The sequence below is a fragment of the Trifolium pratense genome, linkage group LG4 (assembly GCF_020283565.1).
Source record: "Trifolium pratense cultivar HEN17-A07 linkage group LG4, ARS_RC_1.1, whole genome shotgun sequence".
NCBI classification, from domain to species: Eukaryota; Viridiplantae; Streptophyta; class Magnoliopsida; order Fabales; family Fabaceae; genus Trifolium; species Trifolium pratense.
Window position 1 is genome coordinate 28,259,677 of NC_060062.1, and position 19,556 is coordinate 28,279,232.

Here is a 19,556-nt window from a genome sequence, read left to right on the forward strand (position 1 = left end):
TTTAGAATTGAAAGTGAATTCCTTCAAAACATAGATGAAAATTATAAAAAAAAATGAATCACTTGCACCAAACATATTGATGCTATAAATTTATTATCTAACTATTGGAAAATTCTTCAAACATCATATATCTCAATCCTCTAAATCTTCCACAACTTTCTTGCTCCATAATATTAGTTGACTCTTTATTAGATACAATTTGAGAAAGGAATATATTTTGTCATCTTACATGGAATGAAGCCTCTTAAAAATTATCATTGGTTCTATGTTCTTGATAACAAAAGAACAACCAATATCAGTAAATAAATGAGAAAAATAAGATTGTTTACTTACAACCATTGTTATGATAAAAAAAAATTAAAGATTTAAATGACAATAATTTGATAAGAGTAATTGAGAATACCGACCTTTTCATCCATTAGCATTCTATCTGCAGTGAAAAATTATTTCTTCCAAGCTACAAATGAAGAACAAAAACTAAACATTAGTACATATGAATATTGTAGGATAACAAAAACTAAACATTAGTATATATAGCACCATGTAGAAATAAACTCAAAGATTGAGTGAAATTGTCAAATGTTAAGATTTAGGAATGAGTAGAAAATGAATGTGAGGTGGTGGTTATAAAGAGTGTGAGAGAGAGTGAAAGTCACTAAACTTTTCTACTTTGTAAGTTATATTTGGAGGAATGTTAAAAGATGCATACAATTATGATGATGCTAAATAATGCATTAGTTTTTTTTTTAAAAAAATTAAATTTAATAAATTAAAAGAGACAATATTAAGATTTTAATAGAGATTAGGAACTATTTTTTAGAGTGCCACATCATCACAATGCTTGCTTATGAGCAACTCAACCTTCCTTTTACTAGTAAAAGATTATTATTATTATTATTATTATTATTTTGAGTTACTATTCATTTTAATTTTTTTTTCATTTTATTATTTCGTGTATTTTATTATTTTTTGTTCAAAATAGTTAATGTTTTTGCTAATAATCAATTTACTACCTATACAAATAATTTTTTGACGTTATGGTATAAAATAATTTTTTGACGTTATGGTATAAAATAACGCATAAGTCACAAAAATGAAAGAAGAAGATCAGAGTCATGATAACTGATAAATACATGTACATGTGATATTATCCTATATAAAAGTTTCTTAAGCTGGAAACAAATAAACATTGATCAGACTTCCATAATCTCGACGATCCGTCCAATCCTTGAATGAGCAACCTGTTACCTATAATCAATAATCATGAGTTCCACTAGTTTACTAACTTTTCTTGCTTTGGTTACAAATTCTCTAATACTCACATGAGTTACATCATGGATAGTTACTGGTATCACTCCTAATTAGATTAGGTTTATTACAAAATCTGATAATCAAACAAAACCCACAACAAGTGTCGACGGAAGAGACAACTATATTTAATTGAATTTATTAAAAATTTGAAAATATTTTTGTTTCAATCAATGATTTTTAATATTATCGTCAAACTCAAGAGCACTTATTAGATCACAAAATAATTATAAGAGTGAAATGTCAAATACCCCACCCCCCTCAAAATTTGGAAATAGGTAAATATCCCGCGAAATTGTAAAACGTCAATTAAATTTCCCCATGCGCCGTTTACTCCATCAATTTTGATGACGTGATATGGTTAACTTCATACGTGGTACCTGCCAATATGGTGCCACATCACATGAGTAATTGATTAGGATACACGTCACAGGGGGTAATTGATTAAAATTTGCAAAAAAACGGGAGCTAATTGCTCTAACTTCAGTCAATTAGCCCCTTGACTTTTCAAATTTTAGTTAATTACCCTTATGTGATGTGTATCCTGATCAATTACCCCCCCTCCCCCGGTATGTGACATGCCACATATACAGTTAACAGCCACGTCATCAAAATAGACGGAGTAAACGGAGCAGGGAGCAATTTGATTGACGTTTTACAATTTTAGGGAGAATTTGCCCATTTCCAAATTTCAATGGGGTATTCGATGAATTTTGAAATTTCAGGAGGGTATTTGGTATTTCACTCTAATTATAATCAATTAAAAATTTAATTAAAGATGTTTATTACCTTTAAAACATCTGTTGGGGAGTCCGAGGAATCTCGGAAGAAACAACGAATCACAAGAAAGGGAGACACCATATCTCCACCCAAAACCTTAAGGTATTAGGTTAATGGGTCATACATTTTATAAATTCAATATAGTCGATGTGGACTTAACTACTCACACTCTAAACATCGGGTCAAATGCTCCATGACCACAAGAGAGGGAGATGCCACATGTCCACCCAAAAGCTTAAGGCATTAGGTTAATGCATGAGTCACCTATCTTATAAATCAAACATTTTTTCCATTCATAGTCGATGTGAGACTTAACCACTCACACTTGAAACCCAACATCGTCAAATTGTGATATAACAAAGTGCTCTTGAGTGATTTAATATGCGAGATATGCACCAAATAAATTCCAATATGGTTCACTCAAAGAAAGACTTAGAAGAAATGGTAGAACAACTAGTAACAAAAGAGAAGTAACGAATAAACGCAAACAATTAACACATGATGCTTGATAACGGAGTTCCCCAAAGTGAGGGTACATCTCGAAAAGTAGAGTCACTTTCGTTTCCATTAGATTGAATGAATGAATTAGGATTTCAGTATTACAAGTGATATTTATAAATAATTATATAATAATAACAAAATAATAAGGAAAAAGCTAATGACCAAAATAATAATTCGGTCTAAATAACAACAACAATACCTTGACAAAAAAAAAAAATCCCCGAACCATACTCAACCCTCTTCTTGATGCATATGTCTTATACTCAATCGAACACATTTCTAACAACCAACTAAAAAGTGAGACAGACTCTTTAGTCATTTTCCCATGCAATTTGCTACATGACAATGCTTAGTGTACTTTGCAAGTACAATATGAAAAGGTATCTCTATTTTTTTTTTTGCATGTTTACAACCTCATGACAACAAGCAACAACTCATCAAACTCGAATGAAGTAGTTTCTCCAATTTGGAGAACGTTCTCCTGAATTGAGATGAGAGAACATGGCAGATTTCTACACAATGGTTGTAAACTCATATTGAGCTGTCAAAAGGACTTTATATCAAGTCACAACCGTCATATAACGACTATGCTTGGAGATCGAGCCTCAAGACAATGTGCTATAACTCACAATGAGCTTTTGGTGAAGAATCTAGTTTAAGAACGTTTGGAGAACATTCTAGTAGATTTGCCGTTTAGTGAGATAACTCACTATGAGATGTTTCGTTGATGCTCATTGGCTATAATCAGGGACGGAACCAGAAAAATTCGTCGAGGGTGGCGGAAATATAACACTTGATAAATAACATCAACCATAACTAACTTCTGCTATTTAATAATTGCATACACATTTGTTTAATGAAAAATAATTATTTGAGTAAATAAAATAATTCAATATAATTATAAGTGTCGTATTGGTGTCGGACACTGGGACACGTCTGATCTAAAGAGTGTCAGTGTTTTGCTTAGATGCTTTGTAGCAAAAAATTATATATTCTATTAAAGACAGTCCTTCACATAAATTGTTTTGAATGGGTAAATCAATAGGACACGTCTAATCTAAAGAGTGTCTATTTTTGCTTAGATTATAACATATAAAAATAAATAACCATAGAAAAAAGATTTACTAAACATTGCACATAATAGATTAGTAGAATATTATAATAGATTAAAGTATAGTCTTTTGAAAAACAGAAAAAGAAAGAAAAAATCAGGAGATTAAGGAAATAAATCTAACTTGTAGTCAACAAAGAGTGTGGTGCTGTAAGTTGGTTACTTATTTATTTACTTTACTAGTTAAATTAAAATAGTTAACAAAATATTATTATTTTATAAGTATATACTAGTAAGTAATTTTATAGAAGATTGAGTGGACCAAAGTAGAGAAGGGTGGCACACTTGCATTTTTTTTTAAAAAAACAGGTGTGGCAATATATATGTTATATAGGATGATATACTATTACTATATATATGAAAGCTGCCCCTTTTCTCCACTACCTAGTTCCATCCCTGGCTATAATTGACCTTAGAACAAACATGCTTGGAGATCAAGTTACATATGGTCATCTATAACTATAAGTAGCAAAGATTAATGCATATGAAGAGCAAGAGTTTAAGCTATAAATTATCCAAAACTTATTTTATCTCACAAGTCATCGAACTTTTCTTTTGCCACTCATACTCCAACTGTCTCTCAAATTTTATCATGATAAAGCTATACTCAAATTTAGGTGTAGGTGTATTTTGGGGGTGGGGGGTGGTGGTGGTTTGCGCGCGAAGGGTGTAAAGGACATTTTAATAAACCTCACGAGATGGCTATAATTTTCCCAATCAATTTTAGTTGAGTTAGTTTTTTATGGGCCGACTACGAATTAGCTTAACATAGATAACAAAGGTTTAAATCAACAATGAATTAATCCAAATAATAAGTGTTTTGATCCCTTAAACATGTAATCAGGAGTTCGATCTCTGGCTCATGCATATGAAGAAAATTCGGTTGGAAGAGGAGAATCCACCTTGTGTGCCTCACAAGTTCCTCGATAGAGATTAATCATCGCTAATGGTGATGAAAACTTCGTACCAATATCATGGTAAAAAAAATAAAAATTAAACCAACAACTTAATATTTTCCATTGTTACCAGTTTTATAGTCATGTTCCATCTAATACAACAATTATATTTGACTTTTAAATTTACTTGTATTTGTTAAAAATATGTGGTACCATTTTTGTTTTTTTTTTTTTTTAAGACTGGTACCATTTTTGTTTAAAATATGTTGCATTTGTTTTGTATTCAACATATATACTACATAAATTTCCATCTCAAGCTTGCACATAAATTTCCATCAACCGCTTGAATCATTCTGATTTTTACATATTTGAGTCATGCATAAGTTTTCAAATTTAATTAATGGTAATGTCTGATCTTGATCGAACAGTTCAAATGCAGTGACTGCATGCAGCCGACTATGTTGAATTCAAATAGGGATGACAATTTGACACATACCCAGGGGGTACCCGCAAAAATTACTTGTGGTAGGGTAAAAACCCGTATTTTGGGTACGGGCACGAGTATGGGTAATTACCCGCAAAAATGAACAGGTATGAGTACCCATCCCGCCCCATACCCGCATAATATATATTTATTTATTTTATTTATATTAGTATATTATAATATATGTAAATCAATTTAAAACAATAAAACTCTACTAAACTATCACATATTTTTAATAAAAATGTTTATTTATAACACAATATAAAAATAATGTGAATATTTAACATAAATATGAACTTTAACATAAATTTAGTAATAATTTTGTTTATAATTTTCATTAGTCAATATTAAAATTTTTAATTTTTTTTTAATTCTATTAAAATTATATGATATTTTATAATTGATCAATTTATTTTTAGTAAAAATGCGGATAACGAGTATGGGTATGGGTACATAGGTACCCATATGGTATGGGGACGGAGACAAAAGTTGTTACCCACGTAGGTATAAGAATGGGTACGTGTATTTTTTCAATCCGCGGATTTGGGGATGAGTACTATAGTATCCTACTCATTGCGATCCCTAGATCCAAATCCAATTAACTTGGGCCTAAACCAAAAAAAAACCTGGGCCCCCATTGTTTTGAAAAGACCAAGTGTTTCAAGAAAGAGAAAATGAAGTAAAAAATGGAACCACATCTGAATGCAGCAGCCTCGTCCATGCTGAGAAGCAGCAGAAACATACCTTGTCTTCATCAACCATTGCTAGTTCTTACTACCAGGATGCTTTCTTCTTCACCACCATCATCTTCTTCTGTAACTTCTTCATCTGAAACAAGACTAGGTTATTCTTCTATAAACCCTAAACCTTCATTCAAGAACCTTTCTCTATTCTCAAACAATCATTCTCTTCAAAGCATGACGACGGTTTCAAATTGTTTATCTCAGTCTGATGCAATACCGGTTTCTGAATCTGATTCAATAGATTCTCTTGTTGTGGTTTCGTTTTATAAGTTTGCGGATTTCCCTGACCATGCTGTTTTGCGTAATCCATTGAAACAACTCTGTCAAGAACTGGTATTTTTTTCCTTTCTCTATCTTCATTTCAGAAATTATGATTGTAGGGTTCATAGTTCATACATTATCATCATTTTTCCAATCTATTAAGATAGCTCCTTTTGTAGTTACTTTCAAAATAGAATACATAGTGATAATTTAGGGTTGACTTGATTGTAGTGTTTGATAAAATTTGTTGTTCAACTAGCTTATAATTATGAGATGACATAAAAAATGTTTAATTAATATTTAATTATTTTGAAGTAAGATGACAGAGGTAAAATTGAGAGAAAAACCGATAAGCTTTAAGCTATAAATTAATTGAATTAGCTTATCAAAATAAGTTATAAGCTATAAATAACTTATAAGCTAGTAAAAATAAGCTATATGCTCGTGAGAAAAAACTGTTACCAAACGGGTATTTTTTTTCTTATGAGCTTATAAACTCGGGATCAAAATTTGGCATTGCCAAACAAAGCCCTATTACATTTCAAAAATTCAGAAACCAGATAGGAGAGAGTAATAGGTAATGGACCGAGTTGAAGATTTACTCTTATTTGTGACAAATACAATATTTTTTGGATTATTTGGCTTTTTCTAATGTAATCTAAGCTATATATATTGCAACACATATATGATTTGTGATGCATCTGAGCATTACATCAATAATTGACTTATTCATCAAATGAGATTACTTATTTTACCTACCAAAGTGATTTGTTCATATGAACTGATAGGTGAGTTGTGTAGATTATAGTATATAGCTATGGTTTAAGTTGTGGTTGTGTTCTGGTCCAATTGTGTAGACTATTATAGTTCATAGCAAGACTTTAAATTACGGCTGTAATTGTGGATATTGTGGCCCCATGCAAGGATTAGGATTCTCTGCATTTGGAAAACCACGCAGTCAAATCAATCACGAGACCAGATACTGTTTGATGAAGATTGAATGGCTCATGTTTCAAGTATACTTTTGAATATGTTCTGTTTTGGTAAAGCACAAAATGAGTCATGTTTCTCCATCAAAAGGTTTTGATCTTGTAACTGCATTGGGTACATGCTTTTTCAAATGCAGGGAATACATATCTCCACTGCTTCCAATGCAGTAGACGATCATGGTCTGACATTGCGACAGTTGGGCTTAAACTGAATTGTTGCTGTATCAATACATGATACAGTTTGCAATTTGAAACCTTGGTCTACGGAGTCTTTGAGAACTGATTTGATCTGCTTGTGATTTCATTATGTGCTATTTTTTGCTTCTCACTGATCTGATATTGCTCAGCGTGTTTCAGGCGGTATCATTCTTGCGCCTGAAGGAATTAATGGAAGCCTATGTGGCACGAGGGAGTCGGTGGAGAAAGTTCTTGCATTTATTCAGAGTGATGATCGTCTGAAAGGTCTAAGACGTATTGAATCTCCTGTCAGTCCTGAGGAGGAGGCCATCCATCAGGAACATCATGGACACAGTGCCAGTTCTCCTCTTGCTGCTGGGGAGGATGTACCTTTCCGATGGGATCATGTGAGAGTCAAGTTGAAGAAAGAGGTAACATTATACAGTTGCCGAAATACTGAACTACTTTGATATATTAAATGTCGATTTTAATTTATGTAGAAATAACTTAATAACTTGACTAGGTTGAGCTTATGGTTTTTGCAGATTGTCACTCTTGGGATGCCTACAGTATCACCTATGGAAAGGGTTGGAAAATATATTAGCCCAAAGGAATGGAATTCTTTGATTAGTGATCCTGATACAGTGAGTAGCTAATTTCCTGTTATGAGGCTCTGCTGTTGTGTGAATAAGCTGCTGGGACTTAATATTTTAAAGTGAATGGCTTATATTGTTTGAATTTCTGAGAGTGTTAAATTTTTGAGATGCATTAAATCTAAGCATAGTAATCTGGTTTTCTACTATAGGCAAATATAAAATGCAGACTTATACCTTAGGTTTTCTAGCTAAAAATGGGAGAAACTCTCTTATAAACTGTAATATTGACTAAAAGAAATCAAGTGAATTTTTTTTTTTTTTTTTTAATTTTATTTTTGTATTCCTGGTTTTATATTCCTCATTTATTTTGTAAAATATGCCGTAGTTTTTAGAATATAAGTTGTAATTCATAGTGTTGTAAAATAGCTGTGCTATATTCCTAGAGCGTAGCAGAATTTTAACAAACCATTATTGTTTTGTGATACACGATTTAATGTGTTCAAAATAGTGGTTATAGCACTATAGTGTAGCTGAATTTAAACAAACCACTGTTTTTCTGCAATCCACAATTGACAACAATGGTAATTTATGATTATCACTGCAATTTGTAAGGATTGCAAATTTTGATATCACGTGTGGTTGAATAGAAGTTTGGTTAATTCATATCAGCGTGCATGTGATGGAGAAGGAGAAATAGAGTAGATATTTTGAAATGAGCTATGCTAAATGGTACGAAGGATGATTTAACGAAAGGCAAGAAATGTTAATCTGTAATGTTATAATTGGTGGTCAAATAATCAGTTTCGGTTTTTATGGAAATCAGGGGGGTGTGGGTGCTAAAGTCATGAACTTCTTTATTTTCGTTTTTTTATTCTTCCGTACAAACTAGTATTTTCCAAATTATAGCTAATTGTATATATCAGAAATACAAAATTTTCATTGCGATTGACATCTTCATATGCAGGTGGTAATTGATGTGCGGAATAACTATGAAACGAGAATAGGAAAGTTTAAAGGAGCAGTTGATCCATGTACAACGTCATTTCGTGAATTCCCATCTTGGGTGGAGGAACGTTTCGAGCTTACCAGAACAGATGCTGAGCATCCAAAAGTTGATGTAAACCAGTCAGACCAAAGTGCTGAAAAAGAAACAGAGAATCCGAAACAACATTTGCCACGGGTTGCAATGTATTGCACTGGGGGTATTCGATGTGAGAAAGCTTCAAGTTTACTTCTCAGCAAAGGTTTTAAAGAGGTATTTAAATGTACCTTTAGATTTTATTTTGGTTTGGATGAAGAAAATTCATTTGGCTATCTTTAATAAGTCTGGTTTGGAACTTGATGCCAATGGTATGACCTATTTTTCACACAGGAAATAGAAGAATCTTGTTAGTTTGATTTGGTTTATAAGTATTGTCAAATGTGTTTGGAATTTGGATTATACTATCAAAATATTGATATCAAAAATATAAAAAAATATAGAATGTTTTGATTTCTAAGGAATGGGTTTTTCGTAGTTTCCATTCAAATAAAAAAAAACACTGTTGAAACTATAACTATGTAGTTTTGACTTCAATCCAGTAATGAAATAACGAAAAAGCACATTTTTTTGTAGTTATAGTAAATTCCAGAAAAATTTGGGATCATGTTATCCAATCGAGATTTAAACTGTGAGTCAGAAGATACATTACCATAAAATATGACATTTTCTTTTAAATATAAACAAGTGACATAGCAACATTATAAACTGATATATCATAAACTATAATTTTGTCCTGTGGTGCTATTTAATCAAAGTATCTGCCTTCGTAAATACAGACTGTTTTTATTTGATAAGCAATAGTAATGCATCTATTTGTAAGAACAATTTTGCTAGATTTTTGGTTACATATTTTTTACTGGCATACAGAATGATTTTTCATATATCCTTTTGAAAATTTCCTAGGTTTATCACCTGGAAGGTGGAATTCTGAAATATCTTGAGGAGGTTCCAGAGAGACAAAGTCTCTGGGAAGGAGAGTGCTTTGTTTTCGACAAGCGAGTCTCTGTCGAGCATGGTTTGGCAACAGGAAATTTCAAGCTTTGCTACGGTTGTAAGCAGCCTGTGAGTGATGCAGACATGGAATCCCCAGAATATGAATATGGAGTCTCCTGTCCTTACTGTTTTGCACAGAAATCAGAAGAAGAGAAGGAGAGGGCTCGAGCTCGACAAAAACAATTTGAGAGATGGGGGATCATAGGTGGTCCTGATAAGGGCCGTCGGCCGACACAGGAGTCAGACGGTGCTAGCAGCAATCAAAATCAACTTTCAAAGTCTGTTTAACATTTTTCTTTTCTGTTTTTAACAAGTGTTTGAGCTTCTCTTACTCTTGGACACCTTATATTTGGGGTCTTAGCCCCTTTTTGATATTTTCCATGTAACTCAAATTATAGTAACTTTGCTTGATACTAAACACTTTTTGCATTGCTATTATGAACATGGAGTGAAATGAAATCTCATGTGCAGCTCACTAAAGTGTACTTTAGTTGATTCCATTATATGTAAAGTTCCATGTGTACTTTTTGTGAAACAAAGCTAACTAGAAATATGAAATATCATGCATTGGTAAACAGATGAATATATGGGGGTGAAATTTGAATGTATTGAATGACAATTGGCACCAAAAGGTGAACTGAGTTTAAACTTTAAATATTTGTGGTGAATGTTTGAATTTTTCTTGGTAATTAATTAGGACAAAGCATATGACATATGACAAAGATTTTGTTATGACATATGCTTGATCAAATATATTGTTTTCAACAAAATAAACGGAACCTAATTCTTCATCAAAGTCCTTAGTTGCCAGTTCCTTAAGTTAATCAGTTTTCCTATCGATATAGTCAGAGCTTCTTATCAAAACGTTCAAAAGTTTGTCATGTTTCTAGATGCATATTTGAAAGAGACACTCAACAAAATGTACACCTTATAATTAGTTTTTCAATCTTTGAAGTAACAAAAGATACAAGATACACAAAAGAGGGGTATAGACTTTAGAGTTTACAAATACAAATTGGTCACCATTTGCTCGTTTCATATACAAAAATGAAATAGTCAAAATCATACTAAAGTCACTTCATTCAAACATTTTTATTGAATTCTTTGGGATCACATTCAAAGGATTAAAATAGATCTACACTGTCTAATCTGATTCGCGGATCAATTCTAGCATCAAATTATTGATCACATATGCGGGAATTACTTCATCACATACACATTTAATGTGTGGAATCCGAATCTGTTTCCTTGAGAGCTTGAAATACTCTAGAACTTTTATCAAATATCTTAGCCCTTCTATTGTAATCATTAGGTTCTTTCCCAACGTCATCACCCATTATAGCTTCCTTTTCCAAATACTCCAATAACTCCACAACATCTTCCCTTTCTCCACATTTTTCTCTAAACTTTGTCATTCCACTTTTACCCTTTTCCTCATCAATCTCATCTTCAAGTTCTATCTTCAACTCATTGCCCAAACCCCAACTAGCACATCCCACTACAAATCCATTTTTACCCTTTTGTCCTTGAACATTATTCACCTTTGCCAACAATGGTTTTAATGTCACATTACTAGGAAAAATATTACTATGAAATGGTATAAGAGGATGGTTACAATTTATCAAAGATTGAGAAAAGGAGATATTGGCAACAAAAGAAGGCCCTTTCATTTTTGGATACTATACTTGTATGCATAAAATGTGGATTTATGAATATGGATACCTACATATGATATTTAATATTTATAAGCTTATGTATGCGTATGAATAAAATTATAAGTGCACGTGTCAATGCAATGGTCAAAAGTAGTATACACGTGACATCTTTTATAGGACGGTGACAGATTGTTCGAGATTATTTGAGGTTGTCCTCCTCCACACGGCAAAAGAGTGATGGTAATGGCACACAATTCTAGTTTTTGCAAAAACCGTGTAAAAATTGGTTTCTAGTCTCTTTTGTCCTTTGTATAATTGATTTATTACCGATGTAATTTATTTTATAAGATAGATATATAGATTATTTAATAAATTTTAAAGTTAAATATCTTTTTACTGTTATAAAATGATGATTTAGTCATTTTTTTTAATTGAATTTTTAGTCCTAAAAAATTGTGATGCATTTAGTTTTGGTCCCTCCAACTCCGAGAGGTGAGAATCCTCCTCGACAAAACATAGGTCTTATCCTCCACGCTCCCCACGAAGGAACCATTGCTCTCTTCCAAACATTACCACTGTCAGTTCCTACGAAGTGACGAAGAAAAGCATTATAGTTTTTGAAGAAGATATAAAAAAATTAATTTTTTATTGTTTAATTTATTGATGACATTATCAACCTAATTTTGTGTTGTTGTTTATGTGTATGTGTTGGACATAAATTTGGTATTTATCAATTAAATATAATTGGTGGGTCCAATATTTATTTGGAGGTTATATTGTCAAAATAAAACTTTCAAAGTTGGTGTCGAGAGCTAACTATGTCGAAGCCAAGGAGCGTTTCGAGAGCTATGGAAGACGCGTCCAGTTTTGGTTTTGCCAGGAGGCTATCGAAAGCGTGAAATCGAATCGAGAGATAGTTGGGCCAAGCCCAAAAAAGAAACAACGAACGGCCCAAGAGGCATTGGCGCGCGCTGAAGGAATGGAAAATGAAAGTGGAGAACGTGGTCGACGTGGCAGATCGAAGAGCGTCCAGATGATCAAGAAGCAGTTACCACTTTGTAGTAGTACTTATAGTAGTTTTTCATTCAGAACAAAGGTCACAAAATTTTATACAAACACTCTCTCTAAAATTCTAAGTACTCAGCGATCGAACGAAAGGAATTCAGAGGAGAAATGTATGTTTTGTGAACCATCTTTATTTGTAATTGCTTTTCATTCAATGCAATTTGCTTTCCAGTATTTCTCTTAAGTTTAATTCCGAATACTTGCTCGAGAAACTGCTATTTCGAGGCGATTCGAATTAGTTTCTCTTGTACTTTGAAAACATTTTAATTTCTAAGCGTTTGTTTCCTTGTTAAAACGAACACTCAAACAGTTTTCTTAAAACGAATAAAACACAAAATTGTCCTGAGATTTACTAGTTGATCTCGCGAGTTTAAATACTTAAACTAGCGGTTGTTTACCGAATTCCCACGTAAACAAATTGGCACGCCCAGTGGGACAGGTTTTGTGTTTGTTCAAACTGTGTTCTTTTTATATCGTGGAATGAAAAACTTGTTACTTGCATATAACTGATGATAAGTTAGGTTATGGTTAAAACTACTCAAAGATCTAATCCTAGTAAAAATCAAAGTTCTAGTGCGATGAGTAGCGAAGCAAGTTCGAGTGGTGGAGTCGATCCACCTCCACAGAGTTTGGTAACATCTGAGTTGGTAAATGTTCCAATATTCTCCAGTCCAACCATTTCGACTGTACATGATGTTATTCCAACTTTGCCAATACCGACTATGGCGATTCCGTCCATGACTGCTGGTCTTGGACGTTCGAAACCACCATCAGGTCAGGGTTTTATGTATGGGCCTCCCCCTACCCTTGGCTTAGGGATGCCAGTTTTCGAATCTGATAGGTATACTTCGTCAAGGGTGACTCCCACACCCTTAACGACTGCGTCCGTGTTGTCTTTGAGGCAGCAAATGGACGAGAGCAACCATGAAATGGTTAATCTCTTAACACAACAAATTGGTACTGTGTTTAATCCATTAATTCAGAATACCAACGAGAGTTATCAAATGTTGGCGTTTCAAATGAGTCGAATTGCAGATTTTTTTGGGACACCCCCACCACCTCCTAGAGTAAATCCTGTTACTCCACAAGTGATATTACCTGCAATGTCTTCGACTCCAGTGCAGCAAAGGCCAACTTATGTGGCCAATGAAACAGTTCCTAACCCAACACCTACGCCAGTTGTACAAGAGGAAACCCATTATCCTCACGAGGTTAATCAAATACCTCAAGTAGTAAATCAAAATCCTCCTGTTGTCAACCCAAATCCACAAGTGGTTCATCAGAACCCCCCAGTGGTAATGGTTAGGAGGAACCAGGATCCTGATGAGGTAGTGCGAGAGGTGCAGAACAATAACTTGCTTGGCCAACACAATTTGGCTAACATGGTCGAAACGATTTTGGCCCAAAACGGCCTAAACACGGGTTGTCGAAGGCCAAATTTTGTCTCTGCCTTCAATGAATACGTGTTGCAAACAGAGTTACCAAGGGGTTGGAAAGTCCCAAAATACACTAAGTTTGCTGGAGACACTAATGAGTCAACCGTAGAACATATTGCTAGGTATTTAGCTGAATCTGGGAACTTGGCGAATAATGAAAATTTGCGAATGAAGTATTTTCCTAACTCGCTTACCAAGAATGTATTTACTTGGTTTACAACTTTGCCTCCCAATTCGATCCATAGTTGGGCCCAATTGGAAAGAACTTTCCATGAGCAATTTTATATGGGCCAAACCAAGATAAGCTTGAAAGAGTTAGCCAGTGTAAAAAGAAAAAACCAAGAGTCAATTGATGACTATTTAAATAGGTTTCGTTTGTTGAAGTCCAGGTGCTTTACTCAGGTGCCTGAACACGAGCTAGTGGAAATGGCTGCTGGTGGTTTAGACTATTCGATTCGAAAGAAATTGGATACCCAATACCTTCGAGACATGTCACAGTTGGCTGACAGGGTGAGACAAATCGAAAGGTTAAAAGCTGAAAAAGCTAGAAATTCTAAGTTTCAGAAAAAGAAAGAAATAGGTTTTGTTGACTCCTATGATAATGAAATTGATTATGAAATTAGTGATGAATACTTAGATTTAGATGATAGTGATATTAATGTGGCTGAATTAAAGCCTGGGCCTCCTTACACTTGCAAGTTGTTGAGGCCGTCGAATGGAAAAAATCCAGTCGAACCAAAAAATGATAAGTTTGTTACGAAGACCTATACCTTCGACATTACTAAATGTGATGAAATTTTTGATTTATTGGTGACTGACGGCCAAATTATTGTGCCAAAAGATATGAAAATACCACCAATAGAACAAAGAAAGAAAAGAGGATATTGTAAGTTTCATAATTATTTGGGACATAAAACTTATCAATGTGTTGTTTTCAGGGATTTGGTGCAAAAAGCGCTGAATGAAGGAAGGCTGAAGTATGCTGATAAGGCAAAGCCTCCAATGAAGGTAGATTCAGACCCTTTACCACCTGCTGATGCTACCTATGTCGAAGTCTATGACTGCAACATGGTTGAAGTGATAGATGCTGCTGCTCCAGTCAAGGCTGTGCCTGAAGAGGAGTATGAAAAGAGGGTGCGTGAAGTGTATCCCAATGCTGAGGAAGAACTAGTGGACTTCCTGAATAGGTGCAAGCTGAAGAATGCTGAAGTAATGCTTTGCCCTAGATGCAGTGCTGTGTACGACAAAGAGGCCACTGCAGGCCTTCAAAATGTTGTACCTTATGCTGAAAACAAGAGAAAATGGCCAAAAGCTAGGCCAAACCAAAAAGCTTGGCCTTACAAAGGGGCCAATTGGGGAAAGCCCATTACCAAAGGCCTTTCGATCCAGCAAAGGCTAGGTCCCCAAAACACTTTCAAACCATCTGGGAGAGCACCTGTTAATCAATGGGTGAGTGGACAGTACGTCACCTTCAATCGAAGGATGATGGAAAATGGGAGCTCTAGCAATGTCAACGTGAACATTGTAGCCGAACCTAAGGGTTCAAAAGTGGTAGCTGGAAAGGAAACAGTGAATGATGCCACAGAAGTCAACAAATACTCTTATAGGAACAACTATAAGGGAAAAAATCCTATGACCCGTACTCAGTGGCGAAGGTTTCAGAGGAAGCAAAAGTTGACAGCAAAAGAGGCGGAGCCTGGGGGCAAGGTTGTTGCGACCCAGAAAGCTGAAAAGGTTGAAATGGCCAAGAGGCCAGTGAAAGAGAGGCTTTCCATAGTATTGGAAGAGCCAACAGCTGAAAATGCCCAAGGAAGGGCAGAAGGTGAGGATGACATGGAGGATGATGATCTCCTGGATGAGGGGTCTGATTTCGACGTCATGGTCAATGTGGTGTCCATTCTGCCACTAGAATATGATGTGCCTACTGAAGTCAATGAGTTGGAAGAGGACTTCGAGGCCCTTAATTTGGCGGATCATAAGCCAATGTGTTACTATGTTATGCAAAATGGTTGTGTCGAAGAGCAAAAAGCTGTCTTCGAAAAGCCAGACCTGGGAATGCAGAACCACTTGAAGGCTTTGTTCATTAGGGCAAAAGTCAATAATGTGGGAATCAATAAAGTCTTAGTGGATGGAGGAGCGGTGGTAAATATCATGCCTCACTTCATGTTGAAGAAATTAGGTCTTTATGACACAGACCTTCATTCCCACAATGTGGTGCTGGCCAACTATGAAGGAAAAACTGGCCATTCCCTAGGGGCAGTGCAATTGGAAGTATGTGTTGGTAGCACAGTTCGAAAGACCTTGTTTATGGTCATAGCTGCCAAACCTAATTACAATCTGTTATTAGGCAGAGAATGGATACATGGTGTTGGGGCTGTTCCTTCAACCATGCACCAAAGATTAATCATTTGGAGAGAAGATGGTTTAGTCGAGAATGTGGAAGCAGATCAAAGTGCATATGTTTCAGAGACAGGCACTGTGACTTTACAGAACTTCGACAAAAACCTGGCTTTAATTGCTCCTTGTGGTGAGCAAGATGCTGCCTTCGATCCAAATGAAGTGGTGTCAAAAAATGTATACCACTCAGTTAAGTTGCATCCAACCCATGGCTTTTGTTGGGAAAGGGAAGACATAGAGAAACCCTTGTGTGAGGATGCACACCCACCAGTGTCTGGATGGGTCAACCATGATGAGTTTGATGATTGAGTCCCCAGCATGGGATCGAATTACGGCTTACGCAGCCGAAAATAGAATCAAAATGGCTCTTGAGGCCATTAATGTTCAAGAAGAGATGGCTGTCGAAGCCAGTGGTGACTTAAGAGACGAACTGGCCTTGGAGGCTAGTGAAGTAAATGATGAGGAAAAGCAAAGGTTAGATTGTATCTATGATGATGAGCCTTTGGGTTTTGAAAAAGATCCACATAGTTCGATTCAAAGAATGCAAGCCCAAGATCCTTTGCAGGAAGTTGATATTGGAGATGGCTCTGTTAAAAGGCCAACTTATATTAGTGCCAATATTGATCCAGCCCTAAAAGAAAGAATGGTCGAGTTGCTTAAGAAATACCGAGACTGTTTTGCATGGGATTATAACGAAATGCCTGGGCTAAGCAGGAATCTCGTGGAGCATAGGCTACCCCTTCGACCAGACAAGAAACCTGTAAAGCAGCTTCCAAGGAGGTTTGCACCGGAAATCATGACAAAGATCAAAGCAGAAATCGAAAGGTTGCTCAAGTGCAAGTTCATTCGAACAACCAGGTATGTGGAATGGTTAGCTAATATTGTTCCTGTTATTAAGAAAAATGGATCACTTAGGGTTTGTATAGACTTTAGGGATTTGAATAATGCTACACCTAAAGATGAATATTCCATGCCTGTAGCCGAAATGCTAGTTGACTCAGAAGCAGGACATGAATATTTAAGCATGTTAGATGGCTATTCAGGTTATAATCAAATCTTTATTGATGAAGATGATGTGCCAAAGACCGCATTTCGTTGCCCTGGTGCTTTAGGCACCTATGAGTGGGTGGTGATGCCCTTTGGATTGAAAAATGCTGGAGCAATATACCAAAGAGCCATGAACTTGATTTTTCATGATTTTATCGAAATATTCATGCAGGTTTATATTGATGATATTGTTGTGAAATCCTCCTCCCAGGATGAACATATCGAACATCTTAAAAAATCGTTCGAAAGAATGAGAAAATGTGGATTAAAGATGAATCCACTAAAATGTGCTTTTTGTGTACATGCAGGAGATTTCCTTGGCTTTGTTGTGCATAAAAAGGGCATAGAAATTAACCAAAACAAGACAAAGGCTATCATGGAGACAAAACCTCCAGGAACGAAGAAACAGCTTCAATCCTTGCTAGGAAAGATCAATTTCTTGAGAAGGTTTATATCAAACCTAAGTGGCAAAGCTCAACCTTTTTCTCCACTGCTGAGGCTCAAGAAAGGTGATGTATTTGAATGGGGAATGGAACAACAAAAGGCATTTGATGATATCAAGGCATATTTGTCGAAGCCTCCAACCTTAATGCCTCTTATTCGAAACAAAGCAATGAAGTTGTATATTGCAGCATCAGATTCAACTATTGGAAGCATGCTCGCACAAGAGGATGAAAATGGCGTAGAAAAGGCTATCTATTATCTAAGTAGAATCTTAAATGATGCTGAAACTAGATATAGTTCAATCGAAAAACTTTGTCTATGTTTGTATTTCTCTTGTACCAAACTTAAGCAATATATCAAACCAGTTCATGTTTATGTTTACTCTCATTTTGATATCATTAAGCATATGTTGTTAAAACCAATCTTGCATAGTCGAATTGGGAAGTGGGCTTTAGCTTTAACTGAATATTCATTGACTTACCAGCCTCTGAGGGCTGTAAAAGGTCAAATAGTGGCTGACTTTCTTGTTGATCATTCAGTAGTTGAAATTCCAATAACATATGTGGAACCTGAGCCTTGGATGCTATACTTTGATGGCTCGAAGCACAAACATGGTACAAGAATTGGAATCTTAATCATTTCTCCTTTAAAGATTCCAACAAAGTTTAAGTACAAGATTAATGGAACATGCTCTAATAATGAAGCCGAGTACGAGGCTTTAATTGCAGGTCTAAAGATTCTTTTAGACTTGGGGGCAAAACATGTTAAAATCAGAGGAGACTCTGAGTTAGTAATAAAATAATTGACAAAGGAATACAAATGCATTCAAGAACATTTGATGAAGTACTTTGTTATTGCATTCTCGTTACTAAAACGATTCGATTCATGTGACATTCAACATGTGCCTCGGATCGAAAACCAAGAAGCAAATGATTTAGCTCAAATTGCTTCTGGCTATAAGGTAACAGGGAAAAGATTAGATGAGTTAGTTGAAATTAAAGAAAAGCTAATCTCATGTGAAGTAACACCCCATCAGCTGGGGGCAAATGAACCAAGTGTCGAAATGGAGTCAGAAGTGGCAGATGTACACTGTGACGAAGTGATGCCTGAGGTCTTCGTGATCGACAATTTGGCTGACAATGATTGGAGGCAACCCATTGTTAAATACATAGAAAATCCAACAGGTACAGTCGATAGAAAGGTTAAGTATAGAGCCTTGAGTTACACAATCATGGGAAATGAGCTATTTAAGAAAACACCTGAAGGAGTTTTGTTAAAATGCCTCAACGAAAATGAGGCGTATGTAGCGATTTCAAATGCCCATAGTGGGGCCTGTGGCGCCCATCAAGCAGGCCACAAAATGAAATGGCTTTTGTTTCGACAAGGTTTGTATTGGCCTTCCATGCTTAAGGATTGCATAGAATATGCGAAAGGTTGTCAAGAGTGTCAAAAACACGCAGGAATACAACATGTCCCAGCCAGCGAGTTGCATTCGATTATCAAACCTTGGCCTTTTAGAGGCTGGGCTTTAGATTTAATTGGTGAAATTAGGCCTGCGTCATCAAAGAACCAACGTTATATATTAGTTGGGATCGATTATTTTACCAAATGGATAGAGGCTGTCGCCCTAA

At 35.3% G+C, this 19,556-nt stretch overlaps 2 protein-coding genes and 1 long non-coding RNA gene across 3 annotated transcripts; 1 reads left to right on the forward strand and 2 right to left on the reverse strand.

Moving 5' to 3' along the window:
* LOC123920181 lies at positions 1 to 578 on the reverse strand. Its single transcript, XR_006813560.1, has 2 exons — positions 541 to 578; positions 1 to 457 (listed from the first exon to the last, which is right to left on the reverse strand). It is a non-coding gene; the product is annotated as an uncharacterized LOC123920181 (long non-coding RNA).
* Positions 579 to 5,738: 5,160 nt separating this feature from the next.
* LOC123920182 (rhodanese-like domain-containing protein 7) lies at positions 5,739 to 10,458 on the forward strand. Its single transcript, XM_045972371.1, has 5 exons — positions 5,739 to 6,156; positions 7,421 to 7,681; positions 7,796 to 7,894; positions 8,811 to 9,101; positions 9,792 to 10,458. The coding sequence occupies exons 1-5, from the start codon at positions 5,767 to 5,769 to the stop codon at positions 10,167 to 10,169; spliced, it is 1,419 nt and encodes a 472-aa protein (XP_045828327.1). The 5' UTR covers positions 5,739 to 5,766; the 3' UTR covers positions 10,170 to 10,458.
* Positions 10,459 to 10,803: 345 nt separating this feature from the next.
* LOC123920183 lies at positions 10,804 to 11,693 on the reverse strand. The gene has a single exon (XM_045972372.1). The coding sequence runs from the start codon at positions 11,549 to 11,551 to the stop codon at positions 11,102 to 11,104; it is 450 nt and encodes a 149-aa protein (XP_045828328.1). The 5' UTR covers positions 11,552 to 11,693; the 3' UTR covers positions 10,804 to 11,101.
* Between the last annotated feature and the right edge of the window lie 7,863 nt (positions 11,694 to 19,556).